Raw genomic sequence first — 27,710 nt, forward strand, 5'->3', positions numbered from 1 at the left:
CGCCATAAATGGCGAATTTCAAACAGGCACAAAAGCACTGTGACAGCCACCAGTCCAGTGGTATATAGTAGAGGTCAGTGGGATTTCTGTTTCCGCAATTAGACTCCTTATTAAAGATATTATAAAAAATCCGAAATATTACGTTAGTTAGCCAGACGCTGCGGAGCGGGGTCGCTGACTGCTGTGACGTCATTTCACTACACTCTCTCATTATGGTGATCAATCATTTTGCATTTTGAATTAATTTCGTTCGTTTTTCGTGTAATTTATACTTCAAGAATCAACGTAATAAAGTACACAATTTTTTTTTGTAAATAGTTTCCCACCATCTATATTGTCTATAAAAAGGTATCGAAGTCTAAAAAACAAATTGTATTTAATTCAAGGAACTAAACATAGAAGTAACCAGATTAACTAATTATTTTATGTAAATAAAAGTATTATATTTAAGTTTTAGTTTCTCTCATTAAATGTTACCTTAAATTATTAAATCTAAATCCCTTTAGAACGTAAATAAGTTAAAAATATAAACACACGCCAATAAGTAAGCATACAAACTTTCCCCTTTATAATATGAATGCGAATTTTGATTAAAAACCTAAAAAACCTACTACTGAACAGATCTTGATCGGAAAATAGGGACAGACTGACGAACGTAAACCTTATAGCAACCCTCTTTGTCGTCTGGGTTTAAAAAAATACCTAATTCCTACTCCATTGATGTCACTGTCCAAACCGGGTTCTAAATTCAAAATACGCAGCTGAAACTAAAATAGTGTTTGCATTGCTGCCTTTTGACCAATAATATTTTGAAGAAACTGGAGTACACGCAGAAATGTATAGACATAGCAGTCGAAGGTTATTATGGTGTCATTTGTGGCATGTGCCATATTTTGACTTTTGATTTAGTATGAGTTGCATTGTCTATATGTATATAACGTCATTGGTATACGCTCATAATGTTTCAAGTAATTCCATTGACATAGTGATGATTTTTCCGATCTGTAAATTGTATTTTTCAGAAACGCGAAAAAGTCCAAAGACAAAATATCACAGATGGAAAGCGACCTCGCGGACACGTTGAAGAACCTGGAGAGTCTCGGCAATCAAAAGAAACAGCTAACGCTTGATATTGGTGAGCTGCAGAAGAACTTTGGAGAGGTATTGTACTTTATTTTATGAAAATAATGGACTAGACGAGTAGGACGTTCAGCCGATGGAAATTGATACGCCCTACCCATTACAATGCAAGTGCCGCGCAGGATTCTTGAAAAACCCAAAAATTCTAAGCGGCACTACAATTGCACTCGTCACCTTGAGACATAAGATGTTAAGTCGCATTTGCCCAGTAATTTCACTAGCTACGGCGCCCTAGAGACCGAAACACAGTAATGTTTACACATTACTGCTTCACTGCAGAAATAGGCGCCGTTGTGGTACCCATAATCTAGACGGCATCCTGTGTAAAGGAGCCTCGCAGAATAGATTTTTATTAGCATTCTAGCGATCTTTTATAAACTTGTGTGGGATGCTTCTTAACACATATTCTCTTATGAATATAGAACAATTTAAAACGTGTTTTTCGTACTATTAACGTCGCGTTAGTATTTTTTTCTGTCGTGTGGTCTTAAGCATACACCTTTTTTGTAGCTTGATGAACAAATAAATGAAGGAACGGGCCAGTTTGCGGGTCTCCGCAAAGAGATAACTGCATTGCAGGAAAATGAAAAGAATTTGAAGAGTGAAAGACTCGAGGCGAACAATGCCGTTGTCAAAATGGAGAAAACAATAAAGGAGTGTTCGAGCAAAACTCCGCTGTGGGAGAGAGAGGTAAGAGAGAAGTCTCAACTTATTTCATGTTTTTGGAACATAAAATAAATTGCGGCCGTGTGATGGTTACGTGTACCGAATATTAGGAACACAGATCCACATAAATTCACTGTAGCCATTATCGATTGCTTAATAATAATAATAATAATATTGACACACTTTTTACACAAATTATCTTGCCCCAAGTTAAGCATATATAGCCTGTGTTATGGGTTACAAGACAATGATATATTTAATACAATATACTTACTTAAACATACATAAATTCATGTAAACATACAAAAATACATTTAAACATCCATGACTCGGAAACAACATCCATATTCATCATATAAATGATTGCACCTACCGGGATTCGAACCCGGGACCTCTAGCTTAGTAGGTAGGATCGCTAACCACTCGGCTATACAGGTCGTCTATTGCTTGATATGTTGGTATGTATGTTGTTATAATTACCCGACTAATAATAATAATAAACTTTATGAGCAACTACAAAACTAAATAAACTACTGAGCATAGGTCATAATCTATACATATAAATAAAATTGTAGTGTCTGTTTGTAATAATGAAATAACCGTTTTTCTCTACATGTATATGAATATATTATATACACCTAAATAGCATGTTTTACAATTTTTGTCTGTCTGTCTGTTTGTTTCGGCTAATCTCTGAAATGGCTGGACCGATTTTGAAGGGACTTTTATAAGCAGGTAGCAGATGTAATAACGAGTAACTTAGGCTACGTTTATTTTAGAAAAAATCTTTTATTTTAGAAAAATAAAGTAATGTTGCAATGTCCAACAAACGGTTTAACTGTATAAATAATTTATATGGCAAAGCAACGTTTGCCGGGTCAGCTAGTTAATAATATAAGAAATTAACCTTTAATATAATAAGTAACTTCAACATAATAATATGAAACTATAACAAAGAATAAATAAAACAGACCTAGTGAAATTTAAAAAGAAAAAAGAGAACAATAAGGAGAGCTGCTAAACCGCTCAAAAGGCACTCTACGATTAAAATACGCGAAACCGCCCGCGATCACACTTAGAATATGGATTTCAAGAGAGCAGTATATATTGTTGCTCTAATACTAAAAAATATAAAAAATAGAATAAAAATAAATAATACATCAAAGCAAATAACATTATCATCAAATATTTATCTACCACGTGTAGATATACTTGTTCCCATAGTTTATTTCTCTCGTTCATTTCACTGTACTGTCGCAAAGTAGTGTCGTATAGAGCGGTCTTTTCTATACTTCCACTACGATTTTTGCGATGAAGTTATAAGTATTGGGGATCGTTTGAAACCGACTCGGTTGACGACTTACCTAGTTACAATGACGCAGGAATAAAAAAAGATACCATATGGTATTTTCTATATAATACACTATAATATATACACACACTGTTCACGGTGGTCTGGAGAATACTGACCAAAAAAAAACATTGCGTGCTTACAAAGTACACATGTCAGAAGTGAAACCTGCATGGTGCATGAACCTCTAAACTGCATATGAATTCCTGGTACGTGTTGCTAGGATGACACATGATTTCAACCGCTATGAAAGACATTCCTACCACCACTAATATATTATATAATAATATGTTCTCCTGGTGTCTATGTAGTAATACGTCATGCGCTTGGAGTCAGAATATATTAAGGTATACTTAAGACAATCTCTTCTTTAACTATGATCGCCTGGTATTAAAACATTGTATTATGCTTCCTATCTCATTATCTCCCATGTTAAATATTATGAATTGATGTGACTGCTCTTTTTACTGTCGCTTTTTCGTTTTATCGACTTTCAAATCACAACGACGATAAAAAAGTTTTCACTTCAATAGTATGCATATTTCTGTCTCATTCTTGGCGGCATTTGTCGTTTTTTCCGTTGCATCCGGTTTGAAATCACAACGATTCTAAAGAAGTTTCACGCGCGCGAAAATGAATGTATTTTGGGACCCACTGAAAGAAGTTACGTACATCATGTACACTTATTAATAATTGTAGATACATTCTACAATTATTACAAAACTTAGAAAAAAGTAAATCGTAAGTCTAAAAAAGTGGGAGAAAAAAGATATACGTAAAAGTAAAATATAACCAATAATATAATAAATAATTAATCAATATCTATTGTTCAATCAGTTATTTGTATCTTATGCCTGTGCTTAATTACGGTCTGCTAAATTATAATATTATAATATGTATGTGTAAGGTTGGCCAGCAATTTAGGATTCACAATTCATTATTTTTTCAAGCAGGTATCGATTCTTTTAAAGATTACTTACCTACTGATTTTAGTATCAAAAAACGATAATAATCTTAATGAATCTTATTTTAAATTATCTACTACTGAATTACTGATTTAAGTAGTTATAGATAGCCATATCTTAGCGCCTTAATAATTTTTGTATAAACATAGCGTATAAACTTGAGTTTATAATTAATATAAACTTGCACTTGTACGATGCTTCCTTAATTTTTTAATTATGTGGGTCCATTCTTGCCATCCTCCTTTAGCGCGATAGCGACCCATTTTGTTTCAATTCGCGATTTTATTATCAGTCGCGGAAAGAACCGCAAGTGAAGCGTCAGTGCTGCCAATCGGAGGCCCACTCAGTATACATAGAGCCGTCTGAGGCTCAACACTGATTTCTTAAGTATCGCTCGCGCACGCTCACCCCAATTGCATGCCTGGATTGTTAGCATTGCGGATAACGAAACTCTCACACGAAACTTAAAAATGAATTCCGATCACAACCGACGCGATAAACCTTCTCTGGCGATCAACAATCAAAGCAGAAACTCTGAAGAAAACACGATACATTGTTTTCGTCCTTTTTATTCCTATCAGTATTTGAAAGTTGTGATAAGATATACCGAGATAAAAGTAGATTGACAGCAGTAATTTAAGGTCGCCTCATACGGTCGTTTAACTTATTCGAATGCACGAATTTAAAACAAAAAGCTTACATATCCTATTATTTCCGCTCGAAAAAAACAGATCAAACTCTCCGAACTCGAATTTATCAAATATTTGGTATAAATCGTAGCACACGAACGATTCCTCTTTCTACTTCGGAAAATACAAAAAACCGAATATGTGCTTTGCTTACAATGAATTTGCATCGAAATGTTGAAAATCAAAAATCTAGCGAGCTTGTATGAATCTTGTCTTCCTTGAAGGCCGGTCCCATTCCTCTGTCGTAGCAAAATATGTGGGCGGCGGTGATCACTTAACAAAAAAAACGTTTTTATGACCCACGGAATAACTTAACTGGACTATGACAGATCCCCATGGTATGTTATCTATGACTGTAGGAGACTGGCTTAGACAGATGTCGCCGATAACTGTTATATAAATTTCAGCTTCAATCACTACGATTAGAGGACCCTGGTATAGACATCCCGGGAATCGAACGTCCGACTCCATTGGTGCGGCACTCGCCTGAAGAGCTCGAGGAGTGTAGCGTAGAAGAGTTGAGGAACCGACTGTCCGCGCAGAAGGCTCGAGTCGGTGAAGCCAAGCCCAATTTACAAGCCATTCAGGTGAAAATAGTCTTACGGAACTATTAGCTCAGTGGTTACTGCATTTTTGACCATGTGATTGTATTTAAATAGCATGATTTTAATAATAATAAGTTTTTATTAAAGGCATAATACCCAGTATACATACGAAACAAATTGGTACAATTATATTCTAATATAAATAAAGATAAAAGTAAAATATACATTTGGAGAATGCGGTTCTATGATTTGCGGAGTCTATCCCAGAAGGATGCAACTCTTTTTTCATCGCAGCATATAAATCAGGCACCTTCGATTCAGCTGATATACTCGAGGCACTACAGTATCTAGGCAAATCCATCAATATGCGAAAAGCATTTAAGAAATTTCGTCCAAAGTTGACAGTGTAGAAGCACTTTTATAATAGTATAATAATTAGAAACAACAACAAATGGACAAACAATCATACGGGTCATATGATGGTAAGTGATCAGTGAAGCGCACTTTCTTGAATCCCAGAGGAATTCTTCTCAGGTCTGAGGCAGTCTCTTTTGAATGGGTGGTAGTTTTTGACGTTCAATAAGTGTTTTTAAATCCTATTTGGAATAAAAATATTTGAATTTGAATTATGTTGACTGCAATTAATCAATACAGAGAACGCGCTTGTTAAAGTTGTCTACGCTAAGTTGACCTGAAAAACTCACAGAGGGAAGCTCATTTCACAGTTTTGTATGTGGCAGAGTAGTTAGTTCTTTGAGAAGCGTATAATTGTGTGAGCATTATTGTGTTTCGGTTCGAAGGGCGCCGTAGCTAGTGAAATTACCGGGCAAATGGGACTGAACTTCTTATGTGCCAAGGTGACGAGCGCAATTGTAGTGCCGCTTAGAATTATTGGGTTTGTCAAGAATCCTGAGCCGCTTAAGTTTCTACTGCTATACTGAATTGTAATGGGCAAGGCGTATCAATTACCATCAGGCTGAAAGTCTTGCTCTTCTCGTCCCTTATTTTTATAAAAAAAGGCTCACGCGATGGATCGTGGTGAGGGAACAGCTACATCAGGGGTTAAGAGATGCGTTGCTAGTCTTTAAGTTGGGAGCATGAAGGTCCCTCAGTGGTATCGGTTCGGGAAATCTGCAGACGTTAATATGATGCGGGTGTAATTTTGCATTTTATTGTAATGTCCGGTGGTGAAATTTGGCTGCTGGTATTAACCCGAACAAGTCCTCTGTGCACTTCCCGTGGTGCAGAGAGAACTCAAATATCAACGCAATGCCAATGAATCAATCCACTCGGAGATGATTTGATCGTCGATGATTTAGGCTGCTCTTCTTATAAGCGGTCAAATGAAAGACTGAGGTGAGAACAGTACTCCATGTGAGTCCTAAGTTGCACCTTATAAAGTTGCAGGAAGTTACATGTAGTACAGTGCTGTCTCGCCTTACTGAGTACACCAAGCTTTTTGGAGGCCAGTTTGGCCTTCTCTTCGTAGTGATCACGGAAATAAACTTCGTAACGGTATATAATATTACCAGTGGGAGGCTTCTTTGCACCGGATGCCGGCTAGATTATAGGTACCGCAAGGGCGCCTATTTCTGCCGTAAAAAGCAGTAATGTGTAAGTATTACCGTGTTTCGGTCTCTAGCTACTGAAATTTCTGGGCAAATGAGACTTGACAACTTATGTCTCAAGGTGACAAGTGCAGTTGTACTGCCGCTCAGAATTTTTGGTTTTTTAATAATCTTGAGCGGCACTGCATTGTAATGGGCAGGGCGTATCAATTACCAACAGCTGAACGTTCCTCATTATCGTCTCGTCCCTTATGTTCTATGCCGATACAGGCTGTGGCAGAGGGGTGGCAAATGTAAAAAAGGATCATAAAAATAACTACAAAAGAAATATAAATGTACCAGGACTATAGAGCTAAAGAGGAGGTGTACATGCGTCGTGCGGCGGAGCTTGACGATATCACGAACAAACGGAACGAGATGAGGGCGCTGTTCGATCAGCTGAGAAAAAAGAGGACCACGGACTTTCTGAGCGGTAAATATTGTTTTATTGCGCTTTATAAAATATCTATACTTATAGTCATTTAGTATTTATCGAAATGGTGGACGTGAAATTCGCGTATTTTTAAAACGCCTCATTTAAAAGTTCAGGTTTAAAATTGGTATCTTCTCACACTTTCATCAAATTCGCTTTGACCTTTTCAAAAGTAAATTTCTAAAAAAAAATTATTACTTTAAAAAATGTAATTAAATGGACAAAATGTCGGCTAAATGAATTTACTTATGAATAAGCAATGATTTCTTTTTAATACTTGGCTCATATTTAAATCATATGCATATACACTTGCCATATTATTTTATATAATTTCCAGGTTTCAATATAATAACGACAAAGCTGAAAGAGATGTATCAGATGATAACACTGGGCGGTGACGCAGAGCTGGAACTGGTAGACTCGCTCGACCCTTTTACCGAGGGGATCATATTTAGGTGAGGATTGAGTTATAAATATTTTTATTTTACAATGTTAAAGCGCTTTTTCTACTACTAATTTTTCTAATTCTAATCTGTAAATACTATGGAAATATTTTTCATCAACGGCCACAACTTCTAAAATGTTCAAAACAAAAAGGTTCTAAAAGAAACTTTTGGAAATTTCATCACTAAAGGAATTAAATAATGGACGTATGGAAGGCTTTCATTATCATCGTAAAGAATACTATATTCATATTCCTTACACGGACTAGTAAAACAAGAACTTCGCGCCGTGATATTAACAAGAGAAGCACCTTTATGCTAGGATGTGTGCGTTTACTGGGTATACCAGTTACAACAATTGTTTCTCCCTTTAATAATCATATATCCATAAATACTTTTATAGTATTGTTTTTACACTTTTGCACAACGCACGACGGCATTTTTAAAATATTTTATTGCGACGCAAACTGATCTGTCACAGACGATGGCAAATCTCGCTATTTTCTCAGGAAGCTTATTATAAAATCTAACGGAATCACCGATAACTTACTTGTCGAGTTTACTAAGCCTTGAAGTGGGCATTAACAGTTTATTTTTGTTTCTAGTATTAATATTATGCTACCTTTTGAAATTTATTGCCATTTTTATAAACATATACTAAATTTTCATATATATATTGGTTAGAAACAGTCATAATTTTATATCTTTAAATTTGGTCTAATCGACTCTCTTGGTCCCATACCACAAATTGCCCGAACAGTTCTTTTCTGCAGCACAAAAATAAAATCAATATTAGCAGCATTACCCCATAATAATATACCATATGACATAATGCTGTGAAAGTAACTAAAATAAACCAATCTTGCAGTTTCAATTTCTGTTAAGGAACGAATCTTTTTTACTGCGTATGCAGCAGAACTTAGTCTACTCGATAAGTTTTCTATATGAGGGCCCCATTGGAGTTTTACATCGAGCGTAATTCCAACAAAAAAAGCGGTATCAACTATATCTAATTTCTCGTTTTTAAGCTGTATATCGATTGACGCTTGTTTAACATTAGGCAAAGTAAATTTAATGCACTTCGTTTTATTACCATTAAGTAACAAGTTATTAGCTTCAAACCAATGTACAACTTTAGTTAAAGCATTGTTAACAACATCAAAATTTGGTAAGCAACGGTGTATTTTAAATTTTTACACATTTTGATATTTATCCTTTGCAATATAAGGGAGATCATTTATATAAATAAGGAATAGAAAAGGTCCTAAAATCGAGCCCTGTGGAACCCCCATTTTAACTATTGATCCAGAGGACGGCTTTCCATTGACATCCACCTTTTGTAGCCTACAATTTAAATAGGATGTCATTAAGTCCAATGCTTTATTTTTAATATCGTAATGGTGAAGTTTTCTGACTAATGTTTCGTGTTCAACACAATCGAACGCCTTGGATAAGTCACAAAAGACGCCAAGCGCGTCACGAGACTCTTCACATTCTCTTGCAACACCAGAAGAATCACAGGAGCGGTGCTGGCCTTTAAGGAAGATGTACGCCCTTTTTAAAAGGTACACATCACACACAGGTCGTACGTCCCGGAAACACCACACAAGGAATCTCATTCCACAGCTTTATTAACACTTCGGAACACTCCCCGTGATAAATGCGATAGAAGACACTCAATGAAGCGACGTCCCTACGCAACGCCAAGTGATCTAGCCGATCATATAGCACTGGGTCCCAGACAATTCGAAGAGCTCTGCGTCGTACTTACACGGTACATATTCCAAACGGTAAAAAATGTGCCCGGATGCTAGTACACATACAGTCAAACTGCACTGAGCTACAACCATTTAACCGAAATCATAAAAATAACATGTCACCTAAATAAAAAAAATCCATAATATCATTTCGGGACAACCTGTAAGAAATCCAATAGCCTCGTGCTAGCGTAGGTTCTGACACATACTTGTCCCACGCCGGGCTGTTTAGAACTCGTAGATGAGTAGCTTCCACGTAAGAGTGATTAAAATTTTGTTTTTTAATTATATAATTGTTTGTAATTTTAATTATTTAGTATCGCTTTTAGAAAAATATATTGCTGAATACTTATACGAAATAAATGACATTGTCCAAACGTTACAGCAGTACGAACTTTTCGAGTAATATTGTATTGAACGAAATGTATTTCAGTGTTCGTCCGCCAAGTAAATCGTGGAAGAACATATCGAATCTGTCCGGCGGAGAGAAGACACTGGCGTCGCTGGCGCTGGTATTCGCGCTTCACTACTACAAGCCCACGCCGCTCTACGTGATGGACGAAATAGACGCCGCGCTCGACTTCAAGAACATATCCATTGTGGCAAACTACATTAAGGTAATTGGGAATATGCGTAAAATCAGTGTTTTAAGAATTATTAAAACTTAAACAATTTGTTATCTTTAAAGTGTTATCCCTCACCTCTGGGATTAATTATACAACTAAAATAAAACTCTTCTAACTGCCGCAGCTAGTACTGGCTTAGGTACACACACTGTGGTTATTTGGGAGACAAGGCGAAACTGGCCTCCATAAAGTTTAGTGTACTCAGTAAGGCAGTACTTCACTTCAAACCATCGCCTGCAACTATGTAGGGCGCAAATTAGGCCTCACATGGAGTACTCTTTCGTTTATGCTATAGTAACCTTTTCCACACAAACGTTTTTTAACAATTCTTTTAAATTTCGTAACACATTTGTTTTGTACATTTTCTGGGATCATATGGAAGACTTACTGACTCGACTTAACCGAGTAGAAGGCATAACGAGTTTATGTTTGTTCCTCGTGTTAACATTATGAATATAACAGTTTCTATAAAATTCCTCAATGTGCTTATAAACATATAGAACATTATCAAAAATATATTGAGAAGCAATAGTCAAAATCTTTATTTCTTTAAATTTTCTGGGTTTTCTCTGCATTTGAGTATTCTCCATTATCACAATCAAAACTACATCAACTGTGAACTTAAGTATGTCAATCAATAGGTCCATCAATGGATACTCCTACGGTTTCACAATTTAGCTTACGGAATATAGGTTCCAGTCTTGCTGAGAAGAGATCATATTGGATCTCTTTGGCGCACAAATCTTTCTATTTATATTATTGCGCCTATTTTTCTCCCCAGAAGTTATTTTGCTATGGACTCACACTACACTGCGGCTCAGTTTGTAGTTTGTCAAAAAATATAATTTTCATTTGATCCAAACACGACCAATCTTAACAGGATCACTCACTCAACTAATCTAAACATTTCATGTATGGATGTCATTTTGGAATCCTTATATTGCATTCATTTCGATTTTTATACATAATTTACATTGCTTTATATTAATTAGATATTTACAGTGGCGATTTCTGTTAAATATAATTAAAATAGGTATGGCATGATGTAAGTGTTAACTTAATAAAAAATGTTACACCTGTTTTTTATTTTAACAAAATAATTAAAGTATTTTCCAATTGATTCGTGCGTTACGTCAGTAACAGCCAGTACCGCCCCTTTTCCCCAGCCCGATTTTGTTCCGCTTTCGGTTCAAGCCCAGGGTCACCAAAGTAAACTCTAATTATGTGTTTTATTCATACTCGAATACTGGTTCGAGTCCCGCAGCCTTCATAATTTTTGGTTACAAATTTAATTTAGTTAATCCCAGATGAGGAATATCAATTTAAAAAGAAAATTACCAAGTGTTTAGATTTGAAAGGGTGACATCTTAAGTCAATTTCCTAATATTCAATCATTGGGATTGAGCAGGTAACTGTAAAGTAGATCCTGTAGACGGAGCCTGCACCTGAGAGTTGAACAAAGCTTTACGAACCATACGTTACTCGAACGTTAATTTTATCATTTCTATTTCAGGAACGCACAAAGAACGCTCAATTTATAATTATATCCCTGCGATACAACATGTTCGAGGCCAGCAACCGTCTGGTCGGGATCTACAAGACTCAGGACTGCACTAAGTCAGTCACTATTGAGAACAAAGAACCGGAAGACAAAGTTGCAGTTGAATGTTAAATACTATAATGAATAAAGTTAACATTTTTTTTTTCTGTTTTGTGTGTGGCCGGCTATTGACACATTTTTGGAAAAAATAAATATGTGATTGAAATTTATTTTAAGCCATTTATGAAGTTTTCGTCGTTATGAAAATAATCTTTAGCTCCTATTTTTTGGCCCTGTTATTGCTGTGGACGCGAGAATGCGTTAACTTGATATTGTCAATAAAAGAAAACATTTACCTTCTCATTCATAACGCCAACTATTAATCTATTTTAGCTATCGAATTGTTGTCTCTTTCTGTCACACTTCATTTTAACTTGACTGAAAGGGATAAATCTGTTAGATAGCTAAAATTGGTTGGATAAGTTCATACCCTGAAATCTTAAGTGTCTGCACATTAGTTTTAAAATAATCATAACTGTTGTAGTTTCTTTGTCGTGGTAAATAAGTATATACGGCCTTATAAACAAAATTGGAATAAAATTATATCTGAGAATAGCAAAATGTTTATAAATAGACATTTTGCTTACGATTGGTTTATTCGGATGTATAATGTTTCCAGCATTTATTTGCAAGTCTGCTTGATATTCGGAAAACTTCGTTATTATCATTGTATTGACAGTGTTGCGAGTGATATAGTCAACATTTTGCATATTCTTGGTTTATTTTTAGGTTTAACTTTACGACAATTATATTGGTAAGGCCAATAGAATTTAGAATTTTTACAAGTCACATTGATTTGATGCTAATAAAGATACTAGCTTTCTTCTCAATCTGTCTGGAAATAATTCCACATTCACTCTTTGTATATTACCAATTTATTCTACTTTCAATGTGCTCTTGACACACGGCTCCAGTATCATAAGTAATCATAGCAGCAACACACCTGGCAACACTCAAGTGCTTTTTGCGACACTATCTATCTGGCTTTACCAATGTATTAATTAGTTATTATCAATATAAGCCTCATGAAGTAAAACAAGTCATAACTATAATATACTTTATTTAAAATAAATATTAAAGTACATAGGAATTCATATAGTAATTATAGTATACAAACTTATACCTTCAATAAACATGTGACTAAACTTATTATTTTCGTTTAACAGACAACATATAGCAAATTATTTCCTGATTTTTATTACTAACACTAAAATGCAGTTTATAATTTGTGTTCATAGTTAAGGTAAAATATGTAAAAGTTAGGTAATAGTAATATAACAAAATAAAGGTTAATTATGCAATAGAGATCTTTTATAACAATACTTATTAGTTTTAGTTTAAGAATGTTATCACTAATTATAGTGAACGAAAGCTTTTTTAATCTGATTTTGTAACCTATACAATATTTCAAATTGATTTTCTTATAGAAAAAAACGACAATCTAGCATTGACCACATACCAGTTATCACCCATATTCTCTTGCAATGCCAGAATCACTGCAGTGTTAATGTCAGTCCACACTCATTCCATAGTAGGTTGTCCTTGAAACTTACTATGTATTACATTATTTCGATTCATGTAAGACAATTTTATTTTATTTTTTTAAACTTTCTTTCGACTTCAAAATTTGTCAATATTCCGTGGTCCAAAAACTGAGAAGTAGCATACAATATGTAGGGAGAAATGGGGGAAACTGCCCCCACATTTATTTCTGTCTTACTACTGTATACTAGAGCTTGTTTGTGTTTCGTTTGAAGTGAATGGTGGTACTCAAGATGTCTTAAAGTATGATGTGCACTGTGAAAATATCACAATTTAAGATGCGTGTTTAACCAATGGACTAATGGACAAGAGTTAAAATCAGTGTTATATTTGTATATACAAGATATATAATAGTAACAATATAATACAATAGGTACTTAAGAGGAAACAAGCTGAGGGCTTTTTCAGAACTGTAAAACAACATACTGTCCGCTAACACAGGTGAGACAATGATCAGTGTGATATAGACAAGCTCCGACATAAAATCTGAAAACTCAAGATTTCGCTCTCGGCAATTTCCAACAACAAAAAAAAATCAACCTCAACGAAGTTTTGGAAACTAAATAGGGGGGAATATTCTGTGTGAGACTGTTTTGATTTTTTGTTGTTTATATATTAGGCATCTATTTGTGGCCTTGCTAGTGACTTTTTGAAGCACTTACAAAAAGAAAAATATTAAAAAAAGCAAATCAGAAACATATAATGATCTAATTTGGAAATAGTTTTGATGTAGAGTAAGAAACCAAGGAGAATAGTTGAAAAATGGCCAGTAATGTTTCCTCTTAAATCTCTTGCACAAGGACCATAACTTCTGGCTTTAAGTACACATCTTTATTCGGACTACTACTTATTTCATCCAATACGGACGGATGCCACGCGAAATTGAGCACACTGGTCGGTACTAATTTAAGATCAATAAGGTTGCTATTCGCGTCTTCTTCTAGCGAGAGCTTTTGGCCCGTAGGGGTGATTAGCGTAAATGGTAAGTCTAGTTCCAAATTTTCTCGAACAAATTCTTCTATTTCAATGTAGCGTTCGTACACTGAAAATGTCCCCTGCAAAATAAATAATAATATTTCAGTAACAATGCCGTTTTTGCAATGATCAGGGAGCGTGCATTTCATGCCCGTTTCGTCATAATGTCGTATTAATATACACACAAATGATGTTTCAAAAAACGTAGTGACAGATAGTCTATCAACGTTTGTATCTAACATAATAGTTTCCGAAATATAAAAAATAAGTATTTAATGGGGTGGAAACAAAATGCGTTAGTTATAAATTACAACTAATTAATTTATCTCTAAATAACACGCATAATTAAATGAAGAGATAGTCATGAAAATCAACAATTCGTTTTTTTCCATCCTGTATGTAGCTTGGCGTCATACGCCTGTCATCGGCATGATATGTACGCTCCCTGGGAATGGTATTGATAATTAAACAGACGTCCAAAAATAATATAGAACAAAATTATTTTTTGAAATTCGTTTCCTGTATTGTAGAGAATATATATTACACACATAGGGAGAAAAGTCTTATCTCACGTGGTATATGATTTTTTATTCCACCACGATGACAAGCTCGCTTTTAGTCCCTAGTCAAATTCAGAAAGGAGTTTAAAAGCAATATATCGAATATGGTGCTCTACTAAACTTAGTTTACACACTGACGTAACACCAAATGGCAATCAATCAGGCTCAAGTTATGGTAGGTGATCGCCCCCGCGCGATACTATCAAGTAAAATTCGTTTTTATATAATTAAGTTATATCATATATTATGCTAAAATCGTGCGATATTTAAATTTGTTTCAAAGTACCTTGGGAATGGTCTTGGTTTTGGAACACATTCAATATTTTTTTATTTAATGAGGTTCATACTTTTTAAATTGATCTACTTTAGAAGTAAAAGGTTCATCCCATGAACACATAACTATTGTATATTAAAAGTCATAAAGGCATTTATTATCTCAAAATTAATTCCTTTAGTATTCAGATAAAATTTGAAAAGCAAAATTTTATGAACGATGCGGGACTCGAACCCACGACCTCCCGCGTTCCGTGCCGGTGCTCTAACCAACTGAGCTAACCGTTTGAGTAACGCCTCGTTATAAAATTTTGTTTGCTTTTTCAACTCTCAGTTTGTGGCTTCATCTACAGGATCCACTTTACAGTTGATAACCTGCTCAACCTACAATTTCCGAATATGCAAATATTGGGGTTGAGAGTTGAACAAAGCAAACAAGGTTTTATAACGAGGCGTTACTCGAACGGTTAGCTCAGTTGGTTAGAGCACCGGCACGGAACGCGGGAGGTCGTGGGTTCGAGTCCCGCATCGTTCATAAAATTTTGCTTTTCAAATTTTATCTGAATACTAAAGGAATTAATTTTGAGATAATAAATGCCTTTATGACTTTTAATATACAATAGTTATGTGTTCATGGGATGAACCTTTTACTTCTTTTTAGAGCACCGACACGGAACGCCGGAGGTCGTGGGTTCGAGTCCCGCGTCGTTCATAAAATTTTGCTTTTCAAATTTTATTTTAAGTGAGGTTTATCACTTTAAAAACATAACATATCCTTTAGTATTCTTTTTGATGTCAGTTCGAACACTACCACCGCTTCGGAAACAAATGGCGCTCTGAGAGAGAAGAAACGGCGCAAGAAACTCCCAGAAATCTTTTTTGAGCTCTTTTTAATAAAATATTAATGTATGTCGTGAATTAAAATGTAAAAATGTACAAAAACTTAATATTTCAGATGTTTTGTACAAAAGGAAAATATTAGAATATCTTTCTCTTTTTACTAACCAGTGCATCACTGTCTACTCAGAATTTATTAATAAAACATTTTCATGATGGGTAATATACTTAGATCATAAAAAGGGATCAAATCGACAACCCAATGCTTGATATAAACAATATACATGCAGACATATATTACACAAAGCAGTACAGACAACTCGCATTGCCTTTTCTAAATTGTTAACTTACTTGCAGCAGTATTCCGTCGGGAAACCTCACACGTACAATCGCAAACTTGTATTTTCTCATCTCTCTGAGCTCATCTTTCTCTCGCATCGCCTTTGTCCGCAACATCTGGGATCTTTCTATGGCTTCCGCTCTGTTGACAAGAGATTAGTAAAAGACAGCAGTCAGATGCAGTCTATATTCACACATGAAGGGTTCATACAATCAAAGTCAAGTATAATTTATTCAAATAGGCTTAAACTAAGCGCTTTTTAATCGTCAACGGCCACTCTTTTAAATAAATGCGTATTTCACAACAGTTGTTATTATAGCTATATTTACTTACATAACAAATAAGCTGGTAATGTGCTGCATTCCATAATATATAATATCGTAGCTAGTGAAATTATTGGGCAAATGAGACTTAACGTCTTATTTTATTTATATATATGTCTTATGTCTCAAGGTGACGAGCGCAATTGTAGTCCCACACAGTTTTTTTGGGTTTTTCAAGAATCCTGAGTGGCACTGCATTGTAATGGGCAGGGCGTATCAATTACCATCGGCTGAACGTCCTGCTCGTCTCATCCCTTATTTTTATAAAAAAAATGAATCATGTTAAAAGTTAAAAGGGCTTTAAACAAAATATCTCATATCGCACAAAATATACAACTTAATTATAATAATACTTGCTTTATAACAATTTTAGGATAGTAACATAATATAATGTTATAATTCATGGCGATCATTATATAATTAGCCATTGTTTGTATTCTGCCGCTTACACAAATTATCTTGCCCCAAACTAGGCATAGCCTGTACTATGGGTACAAGACAACGATATATTTTATACAATATACTTTAACATACATACATAAATACAAAAAAACATCCATGGCTTTGAAACAAGCATTCATATTCATCATATAAATGATTGCGCCTACCGGGAGAGATATATAAGAGGGGACACACAGGCAAAAGACTCATGTGATGGAAAGTTTTGAGGCAACCACCCATGGGCATCGGCAACCCTAGGTTGCAGAGATGGCAACAATTGCGGCATGAAAACAGCAAACACATGCAACTGATTTAGTGTACGTGACACGTGTGGGCCATTCGAATATTGATTTAAATGGGACGAATCGGTGCGACGCGGGCGCAGACGTCGCGGACAGGAGGGTGATGCCACACTCCTTCATACCACACCCCATAGTAATATTTATGTATACATACGCAAACTGTTCGTGGAATGTACGCGAAAGGTGGAATCTTTGCAAAATCTTATTGTTTGACAATCTATTATAAAAGTCCCGAACTTTTTATCTAGGCCTCTCAAGTTCGAAAATCTGAACATAGAAAGTATCGTTTGATGGATATGTATGTTTATATATGTATATTATATTAAAATATATATAGCTATCTGATATCCATAACACTATTCCTAATATGGCTTGTTTGGGTGGTATTGATAATGAAATTGCAATTATTATTTAAGAGAAACTGTTCAAGTACCAAAGAAGAGTTAGTAGCGATTTATTCGAATCTATTAAAATAATCAATTTATTAATTACCGTAACTGATGCTCTCTCTTGATCTCTTCAGGAGAGAGGGCGTAGAAAGATGGTGGGAGTTGCACCTTAGAGGCCGCCTGCGATGGAAGGAGTACTTGCAAGTTCCTGTCCAGTTCTAACTGAATCGGTTCAGCCGTTCTGAGAGCATCTATCAGCGTCTGAAGTACGAAAATAATGTATCAGATCAAAGTTAAATGTATTTAAGATAACTTATTGAAGTAGGCGTTTTTGCGGATATCCATAATTATCCAAATGTTTTGAGGTATCTTTGGTGTTAATTCTGCCAATATTTGTTTTCAAACAATTCGAAAATTCCTTTAGAATTCTTTTTGATGTCATTTCTAATATACTATTCACTACTAACGCTTCGGAAACAAATGGCGCTCTGAAAGAGAAGAAGCGGCGTAAGCAACTCTCCCTGCGTTCTTTTTTTAATCAAATATAAAAAAATTATACTGTCATTGCTATAAGCATATAGCACAGCACACATATTATATAGAAGATAAACAGGTTAAAATATACATTTAATACACGGCATGTTAAAATTCATTGGAATAAAAATAAAAATATTGTTTCTATACTGTTATTATTAACTTATAAAGTTTGTAACAGTTCATTCTATGTTGATAGTAATTTCGGCTAATTTTAATCGATTCAACACAACTAACGCCATCTAGTTTGACTCAACCAAGACTTTTTCACTTTGTCAATATGGTTTCTGGTGTTGTGATAACCGAAATAGTTTTATCAAGGAAATAAAAGGAACTCACAAAAACTTGACTAGATTTATAGTAGATAAAATATAAATAGCTAAAAAATGTCAAAAAGAAAATGACGTACTGTTAAATCCTCAATGGAAGCCACATTATCTTTATTAAATACTAAATAATCCTCTTCAACGCCCTCTGCATTGCTCAGTTTAGTTTGTGCAAATCCAGAAGCCAACAAGAAATCCAAAGCACCCTCTATTGGAAGTACTCTATCATTGAAAGCCCTGGAAATATATGAAAAAAAATATGAAGTCATGATTGAAGAGAATTCAATTATGCACATAAAGGGTTCAGTACTTCCGACTAAGATAGTCATAAATATTGTGTATTAAATACTTTTGCAAAGGAAACATATTTTTTTATTTGAACGACCATTTTTTTAGATCTGGTTCTATTATTTGTTGTTATAGAGGTAATAGTCACACACTCAATACTATTGCAGTTTATGACAGCTCGCTATCAGAGAGGCAGACTGAGATGGCAAAGATTTTTAGTAGTAAAGTAAGATTTCAGTATAAACTAAGATATCAGTAGTAAACTAAGATTTCAGGGTAATGTTTATAGCCCTGAGTTGGTAATTCCTAAGAACTGACTGAAGTTAACTAAAGTACATAACCCTAAATATTGGGCTGATAAGTAGTAACATGGTATTATTCCAAAAACCTCCTTAAAATTTATATGTTACTAATTTTATTTTCAGTATTCCAGATAATTGAAGGATCACTAGCATTTATGATAATCTGAATTCTATAATTCTACAATTTCATGTAATCAATCATTGATTCTTGTATTAAGCGGGTATTTTATAAAGTCGAAGAACAGTGGTGAAGACGCAAGGAATTGTTTATCTCTTTTTTGTTTGGCTTATAGTCTTTAGTTTTTCCTAAGTCGTTATGTTGGTCTTAAGCTCAAGCTTAGCTCACAATGAAAGCTATGTTTATAATATGGACTTCGCTTAACTCACTAGAGAAATCTGTGCCAAGTCTAATTACGCTATAGATCTTATCCTAGGATATAATACTTCGCACTCACCTATTCGACATTCTAATTTTCTGATATTTTTCTTCATCCGGATGTGTAACAATGTTCTCCAAGTATTTGCAAAGCGTTTCTATACAGGTCTCGATCTATAAAAATAATAGTAATCCTTATTATTAATAGTATACAACCAGAATGAGATAGTTTTTGTATGGAATAGGCATTGATATATATACTCAAATCATTTACAAGCAAAAGTTTCTCTTCAAAATGTCTGCAGTTCTTTTTAGCTATAATTGCTTGAGTTATCAAAATCAAAACGTTTATTGAACTCATAAAATTGATTAACAATGGCTTAAGTTCAGTCATACACTTGATTTCATAACAATAAATAAAATATTATCAAACAGATAAAATTTAAATCAAACAAATCAAATAATATAAATAACATCAAACAATTAAAATCACACTGAAGTACGAGGGTGGCACTGAAAATTTCGGGAATTAAGGAAGTGACACAACATTACTATTTAAAAATGTATTTATTGCTTTTTGAAGTATTCTACGCGAAATTTGACACATTTTTCCATACGATGGAACCAATCATTGAAGCAACCATTCCATTCGGTCTCCAAAATGGCCGTTTTGTAAGCGTCCACAGCTTCTTCAGGTGATGAAAATCTTTGACCACGCAATTTATTCTTTATATTAGGGAAAGTATAGAAATCATTAGGGCTTAGGTCGGGGCTGTACGGCGGTATGGTCTAATAATTCTCTTTTGTTCTGTGCGTGGTGTGAGAACTCACATTGTCGTGATGGAGGATGATGTGGCGGTTGCAGTTCAGAAACGACTTGTGGCAAACAAATGCTAGCATACCATACTGCATTAACCGTTCTTTGTCCCTCAAGAGGAATAGTCGCAACATGGCCGGTTTTGGAGACAAACACTCCGTGAACGAACAATTTTTGTTGGCTTTAACTCATTTTCGAACACCCAAACTCGTGACTAGTTTTTTGTTTCGGGTTCGTACGCGTATATCCAGGATTCGTCACCTCATACGATGTTGTATACAGCATTTGAGGATCCTGCGTGGAATCTTTCAAGAATTCTGACGCACCAAGTAACGCGAGCCGCTTTTTGCTCTTCACAGAGCAAATGCGGTATCTATCGGGAAAACAACTTTTACACCTAATTGTTCAGGCAAGATTATTTGTATTTGACTCATGCCAATGTCTAAAGTTGCCTGAGTTTCGCGGTATGTCACATGTCGATCTTCCTCAATCAGCTTACGCACAGCATCAACGTTTTCTTTGGTGACTGCAGTTTTTGGACGACCTTGACGGGGATCATCACTGAGCTTGACACGTCCACGTTGAAATTCAGCAAACCAGCTATAAATTGTGGTTTTGGATGGGGATTCTTCACCAAATGCAGAAATCATCCGGTCAACACACTGTTTTTGTGTTAAACCACTTCGAAAGTCATAATAAACCATCGCTCTAGAATTTTCTCGAGTCATTTCCATTTTCTCAACGACTAAACAAGTTTGAAAAGACCTTGTGGACAAGACCTAGAATCTTTTTTAAATAAATAAATTTTATTCGATTTTTATAACCAAGCAGTTTTCAATTAAAAAGATTTTAATATGATAGGAACAGTGGAAATATTCCATTCCCGATACTTTTAGTGCAGCCCTCGTAGAGCAGTTCAATTCCAGGCTGCTTTATCATTTACATAATCTTCTCATTTAGAGTTATACCCAAGAACACTGTCTCATTTACAAGATCCAACATTTCTCCATTTAATATGTGTGTTAATCTTTTTTACATTTGGTAATATGAATTTTAAGCATTTCGTTTTCTTACCATTCAAATAATATTGTTTACTTTGAACCATTGTTCTACCTTAGAAATAGCATTTACATCTTAAATAGTAGTTGCATGTTGATTAACTTTAAATAATAGTGATGTATCATCTACAACCAATACTATATCATCTGTGTTCTTTATAATATAGGGATCATTATATAAACTATCATTGATATAAACTTAAAACAGAAATGGTCCGAGAATTGAACCCTGCAAGACACCCATTCTTAACACGGAGCCTGAAGACCTTAAACTATTAACTTCAACATACTGTATCCTGTTATTCAAATATGAGATTAATAAATTAAAAGCGCTTCCTTTTATTCCATAGTGTTGCAATTTACTGGTTAGAATTTCATGGTGGACGCAATCATACGCTTTGGAAAGGTCGCAAAAGATTACTAAATAATCTTGTGAATCCTTCCAAGCACTAAAAACATGTTCCATTAATACAACACCAGCGTCAACGGTTGAACATCCCGAGTGAATCCGAATTGTTTATAATGTATAATTTTATTTATGTTAATATGAGCGCGTAGTTAGCACAGTATTAGTTTTTCAAATATTTTACTCAGGGTAGGCAAAATTGAAATAGGCCTATAATTAGGGGGATCTGATGTGCAACCCGACTTGAATAAAGGTATTATTTTGCTATGCTTCATGAGATCTGGAAATGCGCCACAGTCTATGCATTTGTTAAGTATCAGGGCTAGAACAGGCGCTATTATATCAATCAGAGAGCCTATTACTTTAACAGATATACCCCAGAGGTCAGCTGTCTTTTTTACATTAATCTCTTTAAAATATATTATTATATCCGAAATATCAACATTCTCAAATTGGAAATAATTTGAACATTTAGTAACATGAAAATATAAAGTAATGATATTGCCCTAATTGAACATGAGTTAGTTTACGCCACCACAGAATATAGATACTGGTTACACTGAGAAAGTCGCTAATTTGTTAGTGGGACAGCTACGAGGTCACAGAATGGCTCAAGCGGAAGATCGACGCTGGACATGCATAATATGTGTGCATAATATATGCCGAGTTTGTGTCTATTTGCGGCTGATGTGTACCTAGTTTTACTTTATTACTTATGGAATGTTATAATTTTTTAAGTATTGTTCTTTTTCTACTAAGCTGTTTTTAGCTACAAAAAATATTTTATTATTAATTCAAAGTAGATTCATTAAAATACATTAAGTTCCATTAAAGTTTATTTTATAATTTTTTTTAAGCTAATGGATGTCCATGAGCGTAGTCTATTCTATTATTTATATAGTGGCTTTTGTGGAAAGATCACAAGTGAGCCAATGATAGGTTCAGGTAGGTTACCAAGTTATGAACGATGTTATGATATAAGTAATTATGATGTACGTCAATAACATTGATCATGCCTATTAAAACTACATTTGTAACTCCAAATCACTCTAAACATGAGAGAAAATTATCTTCTACATGGTAATATGATTGAGAGCAAGCCTATTATAACAACTTACCTTTTCCCTATTATGGTTACAGGAATGAATAATTAGACAGGCCGTCAGCCCTCTCTCCTCTTCAAGCTGCTCGTAGAGGAACTTCTTAATGTTACATTTCCACTCATCCCTCGGTAATATGTCATTACTAATCAATGGACATCTGAAATGTGTGCTTATATTTATCAAAATTGTTGTACTGCGTGACTGTTTGGAATCCTTATTTAAAAGTATTTCATTTAAATGTGTGGGCAACATTCACGTTAATGAAAGAAAATACTATATACAACATACATTTTTGGCAAAAGATGTTCTTAAACTGTACATTTCAATATGTACATACTTGAAAAACACACCAGAAGCTGCATAGTTTTTAGGTACATCAATATCATTCTCTGGCACCTCTTTAACTGCTTTAATTTCTGCTGCTGTTTTCGAATTCCCCGCTGCCTCGTTTTCCAACTCTCTTTTAACTTGCGCCTAAAATATAATAAGGAGAGTTATTCTACATGTTAGATATATTACTGGTAGGTGTTTTGTTCCCCGAATGGATTAATAGTCGCATTTTTCGATGTACAAATATATTTACTTAGGGGTAAATGTATGCACATGCATACATATATGTAGATACCGCAAAGTTGGTATATTTTAGTTACTTTCATAGTGTAATGGCCGATGGTATTCTACTTTGACAGGGGTAATGCTGCTGACATAAACACCATGTTTGTGCTGCAGAAACGGTAATTATTTACCAACCCAGGGCCAATGGTGTCACTCAGCGAGAATTTTTTGGAAATAAATGTATTAACAGTGGCATCTCAACACAATTTTGATAAAGCGACATCCACAAAATAAATCCAATGAATAAACAAAAGATACAAATGCATTAATAATGTCTCCACAAAATTTGTAATTCGTCATGGGTCGATATATCCGCTTTTACAAAAAACTTTGCAGTAATAACATCCATCAATATGTTAATTTAGAAATATCATGTAGAAAATTCTCTTTAATAAAAGGGTATGAGAAAATATTATTAATTGGACATAATATACTGATTATTTGGATGACAAATAGGTCTGCGATCAAAGCTGCTCAACAAGAAATGATGATGTGTTAAAATATTTTTAAAGTTTACTAATTAAGTTATTTTTTTTTAAGACTAGTAAAAGTACTAATTTCGTAATTAAAATTGACTATATAGCCCACTAAACTATTAATACCTATATGTTCACAATTCAAAATATTCAGTCAACCAAGTGCAGGTGTGGGGTACCATATACTAACTCACACATTCATCACAACATATTGTAATTGGTCTGCTGATGATCACATTAAATCTCAAACAATTGCTACTTGCTACTACAGAATATTTATATAACATCTAATTTCCAAATGTGGTACCAGAAATTGTTCATCATTTATTTACTATTAGCCGACTCGACAGATGTTGTTCTGTACATAATAAATAAAATACTGTTTTTTATAAAATTTTCAATAATATATCATAACATCAAACATAATATTTTAAAAAATGCTCCCTATTGTTACAATAAAAGTGTTTCACTGCAGAACTGTCAAACAGTGTCAATAGATTCTCTCATAGAAAATATGTCCATTCAAAACAATTATTGGAAATAAAAATGAATAAGGGTCCCAAATCAAAATAAAAACTATCCTATCTCTCAAGTTGGACTATACTGCACTGCAAAAGGTAATCCCCATTAAAATCCATTTATTAGTTTAGGAGTTCACTGGAAACAAACATATATAAAGACTATGTAAGCCTTCTATGTCAAAGAAGCTTCAATATATTTCTTTCATTTATGGTCACTGAGTCCTTGTATCTCTCTCTCTAGACTCTCAGTGGATTCTTCTCCATATATTTTAAAAATTAATTTCTATGTTTAGTAAAGCTTGTAAAAAAAGTATCAAAAGTACCATAATGAGGCTCACATGCACAGGAAGCCAGCTAGATTATGGGTACCACAACAACACCTATTTCTGCCGTGAAACAGTATAGAAGTGAAATTACTGGGCCAACAAGACTTAAAATCTTATTTCTCAAGGAGACAAACCCAATTGTGGCGCTGATCAGAATTTTTGGCATTTTCAAGAATCCTGAGCGGTACTACATTGTAACAGGCAGGGCATATCAATTACCATCAGATGAATGTCCTGCTCGTCTAGTCCCTTATTGTTAAAAAGTTATAATTAAAAGATTTGATATTATTAATTAGTTGGTGTCTTTATAATAATTCTGGTTATAATATAAGGCCAAACTATGATTATATTGTGTTAGGCCCCTGTTATATGCACAAATATACAAATTAAATTGAAATATTCTGCTACTCATAGAAGTCAAGTTATTATGAAGCATAGTATAAGAAACCGGTTTATACCTTAACAGCAGCAAGTGAAGTATTAAATGCAGGATTATCCCTGGTCTGCTGCAGCCTGGCCAATGCTGCTTCGGCTGCCACTTTACTTTCCTCTGTCAGACCAGACCTTGCTGGCAATGGAGCTTCCTTTCTTGAAGTGGAGCTCTGACTATTTATAGTTGATTCACTCAATTTATGACCAGGACCTTAAATAAAACTTTAGATTAAAAAATACCATAATGTTAATGTGAGAAAAGCCATAGTTTTGAATTGCTTACAAATAAGTTAGAAATGTAAGGTTAAAGAGCTTTAATTTTCTGCCATTTAGATATTAAGAGGGAGTAGAAATATTTGTGAAGTATGTTGTTTTTAATTTGGACATTGCTCCAAATTATGTAAGCCACAAAATAGAGGTGTGTAACCTTTCCAGTATTTATATTTCTCTGAATTCTTTTGTGTCCACTATGATGTCTTCCAAAAATAAATCTATTTTTTTTCTATCTTCTAATTTTAAATTCTAATTGCTATCAAAACATTATCATTTTATTTTGAGCAAAACTGGTTGGTCAAAAAAACACAATAATCAAACCATTCGACCTGCTGTTAAAGTACCTAAAGTCTTCAGTTTTGTAGTATCACATAATGATTGAATGTAATGCAAATATAGCAAAAGTTTTCAATCTTGCTGCCTAATTACTTAAAGCAGACATAAATTAATTTATAGTTTACTTTTATACCATTAATATTTTAAGACAAACCTGCGAGTTTAAATTTGGCATCAACCTTCTTCTTTTTAAAGAAGTTCTTTATCTTTTCAGCCATTTTTATATCCTTGGTGTATGTTCTTTAGGTAGTTTTAGTTTTGATACACTTTCTTTCAACTGTGCAATTGTTGCTGATGTGGCTGAAAACATATAATAAGTGAAATTTTCAAAGGAAAATAAGGAAATAACATTTTACCGATATTACAAGATAAACATTTATCATGACAAACCAAGCCAAATGATTCAGTGATAAGGTACTATTTTCTATACTTAGTTGCTAATAGTGCTGTAAGTTTAGGCAACAATACTTACAGTCAATAGTGTTTATTAGTTATTATGTTAAAACCAGTTTAAGATTTTCCAACAACCAATACTTACCCGGCTTAATAAACCGCTCAGAAATTCGTGAGCCGTATACTCGCCAAGAAATAAAAATTAGCAGCAATGTGAATAAAAGTATGAGCAAAAACGTTTTCAACAATAAAACCTGGAACTCGTTGAAGTAGAAAACTTTAGCCAAATCGTTGTAAAACGTAAAATCATCAAAAAATCCAAGACTTTTCGGCAAATTTTCTATGGGTAACGATGAAACGCAAGATTGAAGAAAATCCTTTGCAAAAGTCAAAATATCCACTATTTGAAGGTATAATGCTTCATAAAGTGTAGAATCAAGCGTAGTGGTTTCGAATAAAGACATTACATATAAACAATACTAAATTACACAGGATTTCATTAAATTATAAAATACCTTGGGAGTAAATTTTACGCTATTACGGTCTTAACTCTTAGGACAGTGATTATTAATTTCTCTTTGCCTGTCTTTTAGATCCTGTCAGTTGTCACCTTTTTTTTTGGGATTTTATGACTTGGTAACTAAGACTTCAACTAAGACGACAAGTCTTTTTTTATTATCTAAATATGTATACTTTTCATTTCACAGTTCACTTGTTGTCACCTGTGGTACGATCATGAACACAGCACACTATTACCACAGAGTACCTTTGTATACTATTACTACGCTAATACTCTAACGAAGTCACAAACACAGAACACTATTACTCTAACGAGGTCATAAACGTATGGTCTCAGAGAACATTTAATTTTAAGCGAAAGGTTGATTGATGAATTAGTAGGTACATACTATATCCTACACTACACAAGTTTCGTAGTTAAATAAATGTAACATGCAGCTTGGTCTTGGCCGGATATGGTACGCTCGGACAATCCGGTGGGCTCTTCTGGTCCGGCGCCGTACTCGGTACGGTCCGGATGGTAATAGTAATAATTTTGAGTGGTGAACAATACGACATACCATCGAACATGGTCCGCTACCAGACCGCGTCTGACGGTTCGGACGCACCAATTCCGATCATGTGCTAAGGCTTATATATATATATGTAGCTGTACCTACAACCAATAATATCAATTAATACAAATGTCTAATACCTAACTTGTAACGTAGCATTATAGATCGTAGAAATAGTAATCGTGCATAATAACTGTAATAAGCCTATGCCGAAAGATTCGTTCTGACAAGAACATTTTATTTTATATAAC

General features: G+C 34.4%; 2 protein-coding genes across 3 annotated transcripts in view; one reads left to right on the top strand and one right to left on the bottom strand.

The window, feature by feature from the left end:
* LOC126967939 (structural maintenance of chromosomes protein 4) overlaps positions 1-11,992 on the top strand; it is a 36,087-nt gene extending 24,095 nt beyond the window's left edge. Inside the window, exons 18-24 of the mRNA XM_050812645.1 lie at positions 1,023-1,161; positions 1,651-1,830; positions 5,219-5,398; positions 7,267-7,396; positions 7,734-7,851; positions 10,030-10,213; positions 11,736-11,992. Coding sequence (XP_050668602.1) covers positions 1,023-1,161; positions 1,651-1,830; positions 5,219-5,398; positions 7,267-7,396; positions 7,734-7,851; positions 10,030-10,213; positions 11,736-11,894 — 1,090 coding nt within the window. The 3' untranslated portion in view covers positions 11,895-11,992. The remainder of the gene's footprint in view (positions 1-1,022; positions 1,162-1,650; positions 1,831-5,218; positions 5,399-7,266; positions 7,397-7,733; positions 7,852-10,029; positions 10,214-11,735) is intronic.
* An 873-nt stretch (positions 11,993-12,865) lies between these two features.
* On the bottom strand, positions 12,866-26,960 carry LOC126967940 (UBX domain-containing protein 6). Of its 2 annotated transcripts, none has more exons than XM_050812647.1 (10): positions 26,902-26,960; positions 26,148-26,293; positions 25,411-25,595; positions 23,352-23,488; positions 23,030-23,171; positions 19,710-19,804; positions 18,748-18,901; positions 17,908-18,065; positions 16,361-16,490; positions 12,866-14,419 (listed from the first exon to the last, which is right to left on the bottom strand). In XM_050812647.1, exons 2-10 carry the CDS (start codon positions 26,209-26,211, stop codon positions 14,147-14,149), a joined length of 1,338 nt encoding a protein of 445 aa, XP_050668604.1. In that variant the 5' UTR covers positions 26,212-26,293; positions 26,902-26,960; the 3' UTR covers positions 12,866-14,146. The 2 variants fall into 2 exon arrangements, with proteins under 2 accessions (XP_050668604.1, XP_050668603.1); XM_050812646.1 differs by lacking the exon at positions 26,902-26,960 and adding an exon at positions 26,532-26,895.
* Positions 26,961-27,710: the final 750 nt, after the last annotated feature.

This window comes from Leptidea sinapis, chromosome 14 (assembly GCF_905404315.1).
Source record: "Leptidea sinapis chromosome 14, ilLepSina1.1, whole genome shotgun sequence".
Classification (NCBI taxonomy): Eukaryota; Metazoa; Arthropoda; class Insecta; order Lepidoptera; family Pieridae; genus Leptidea; species Leptidea sinapis.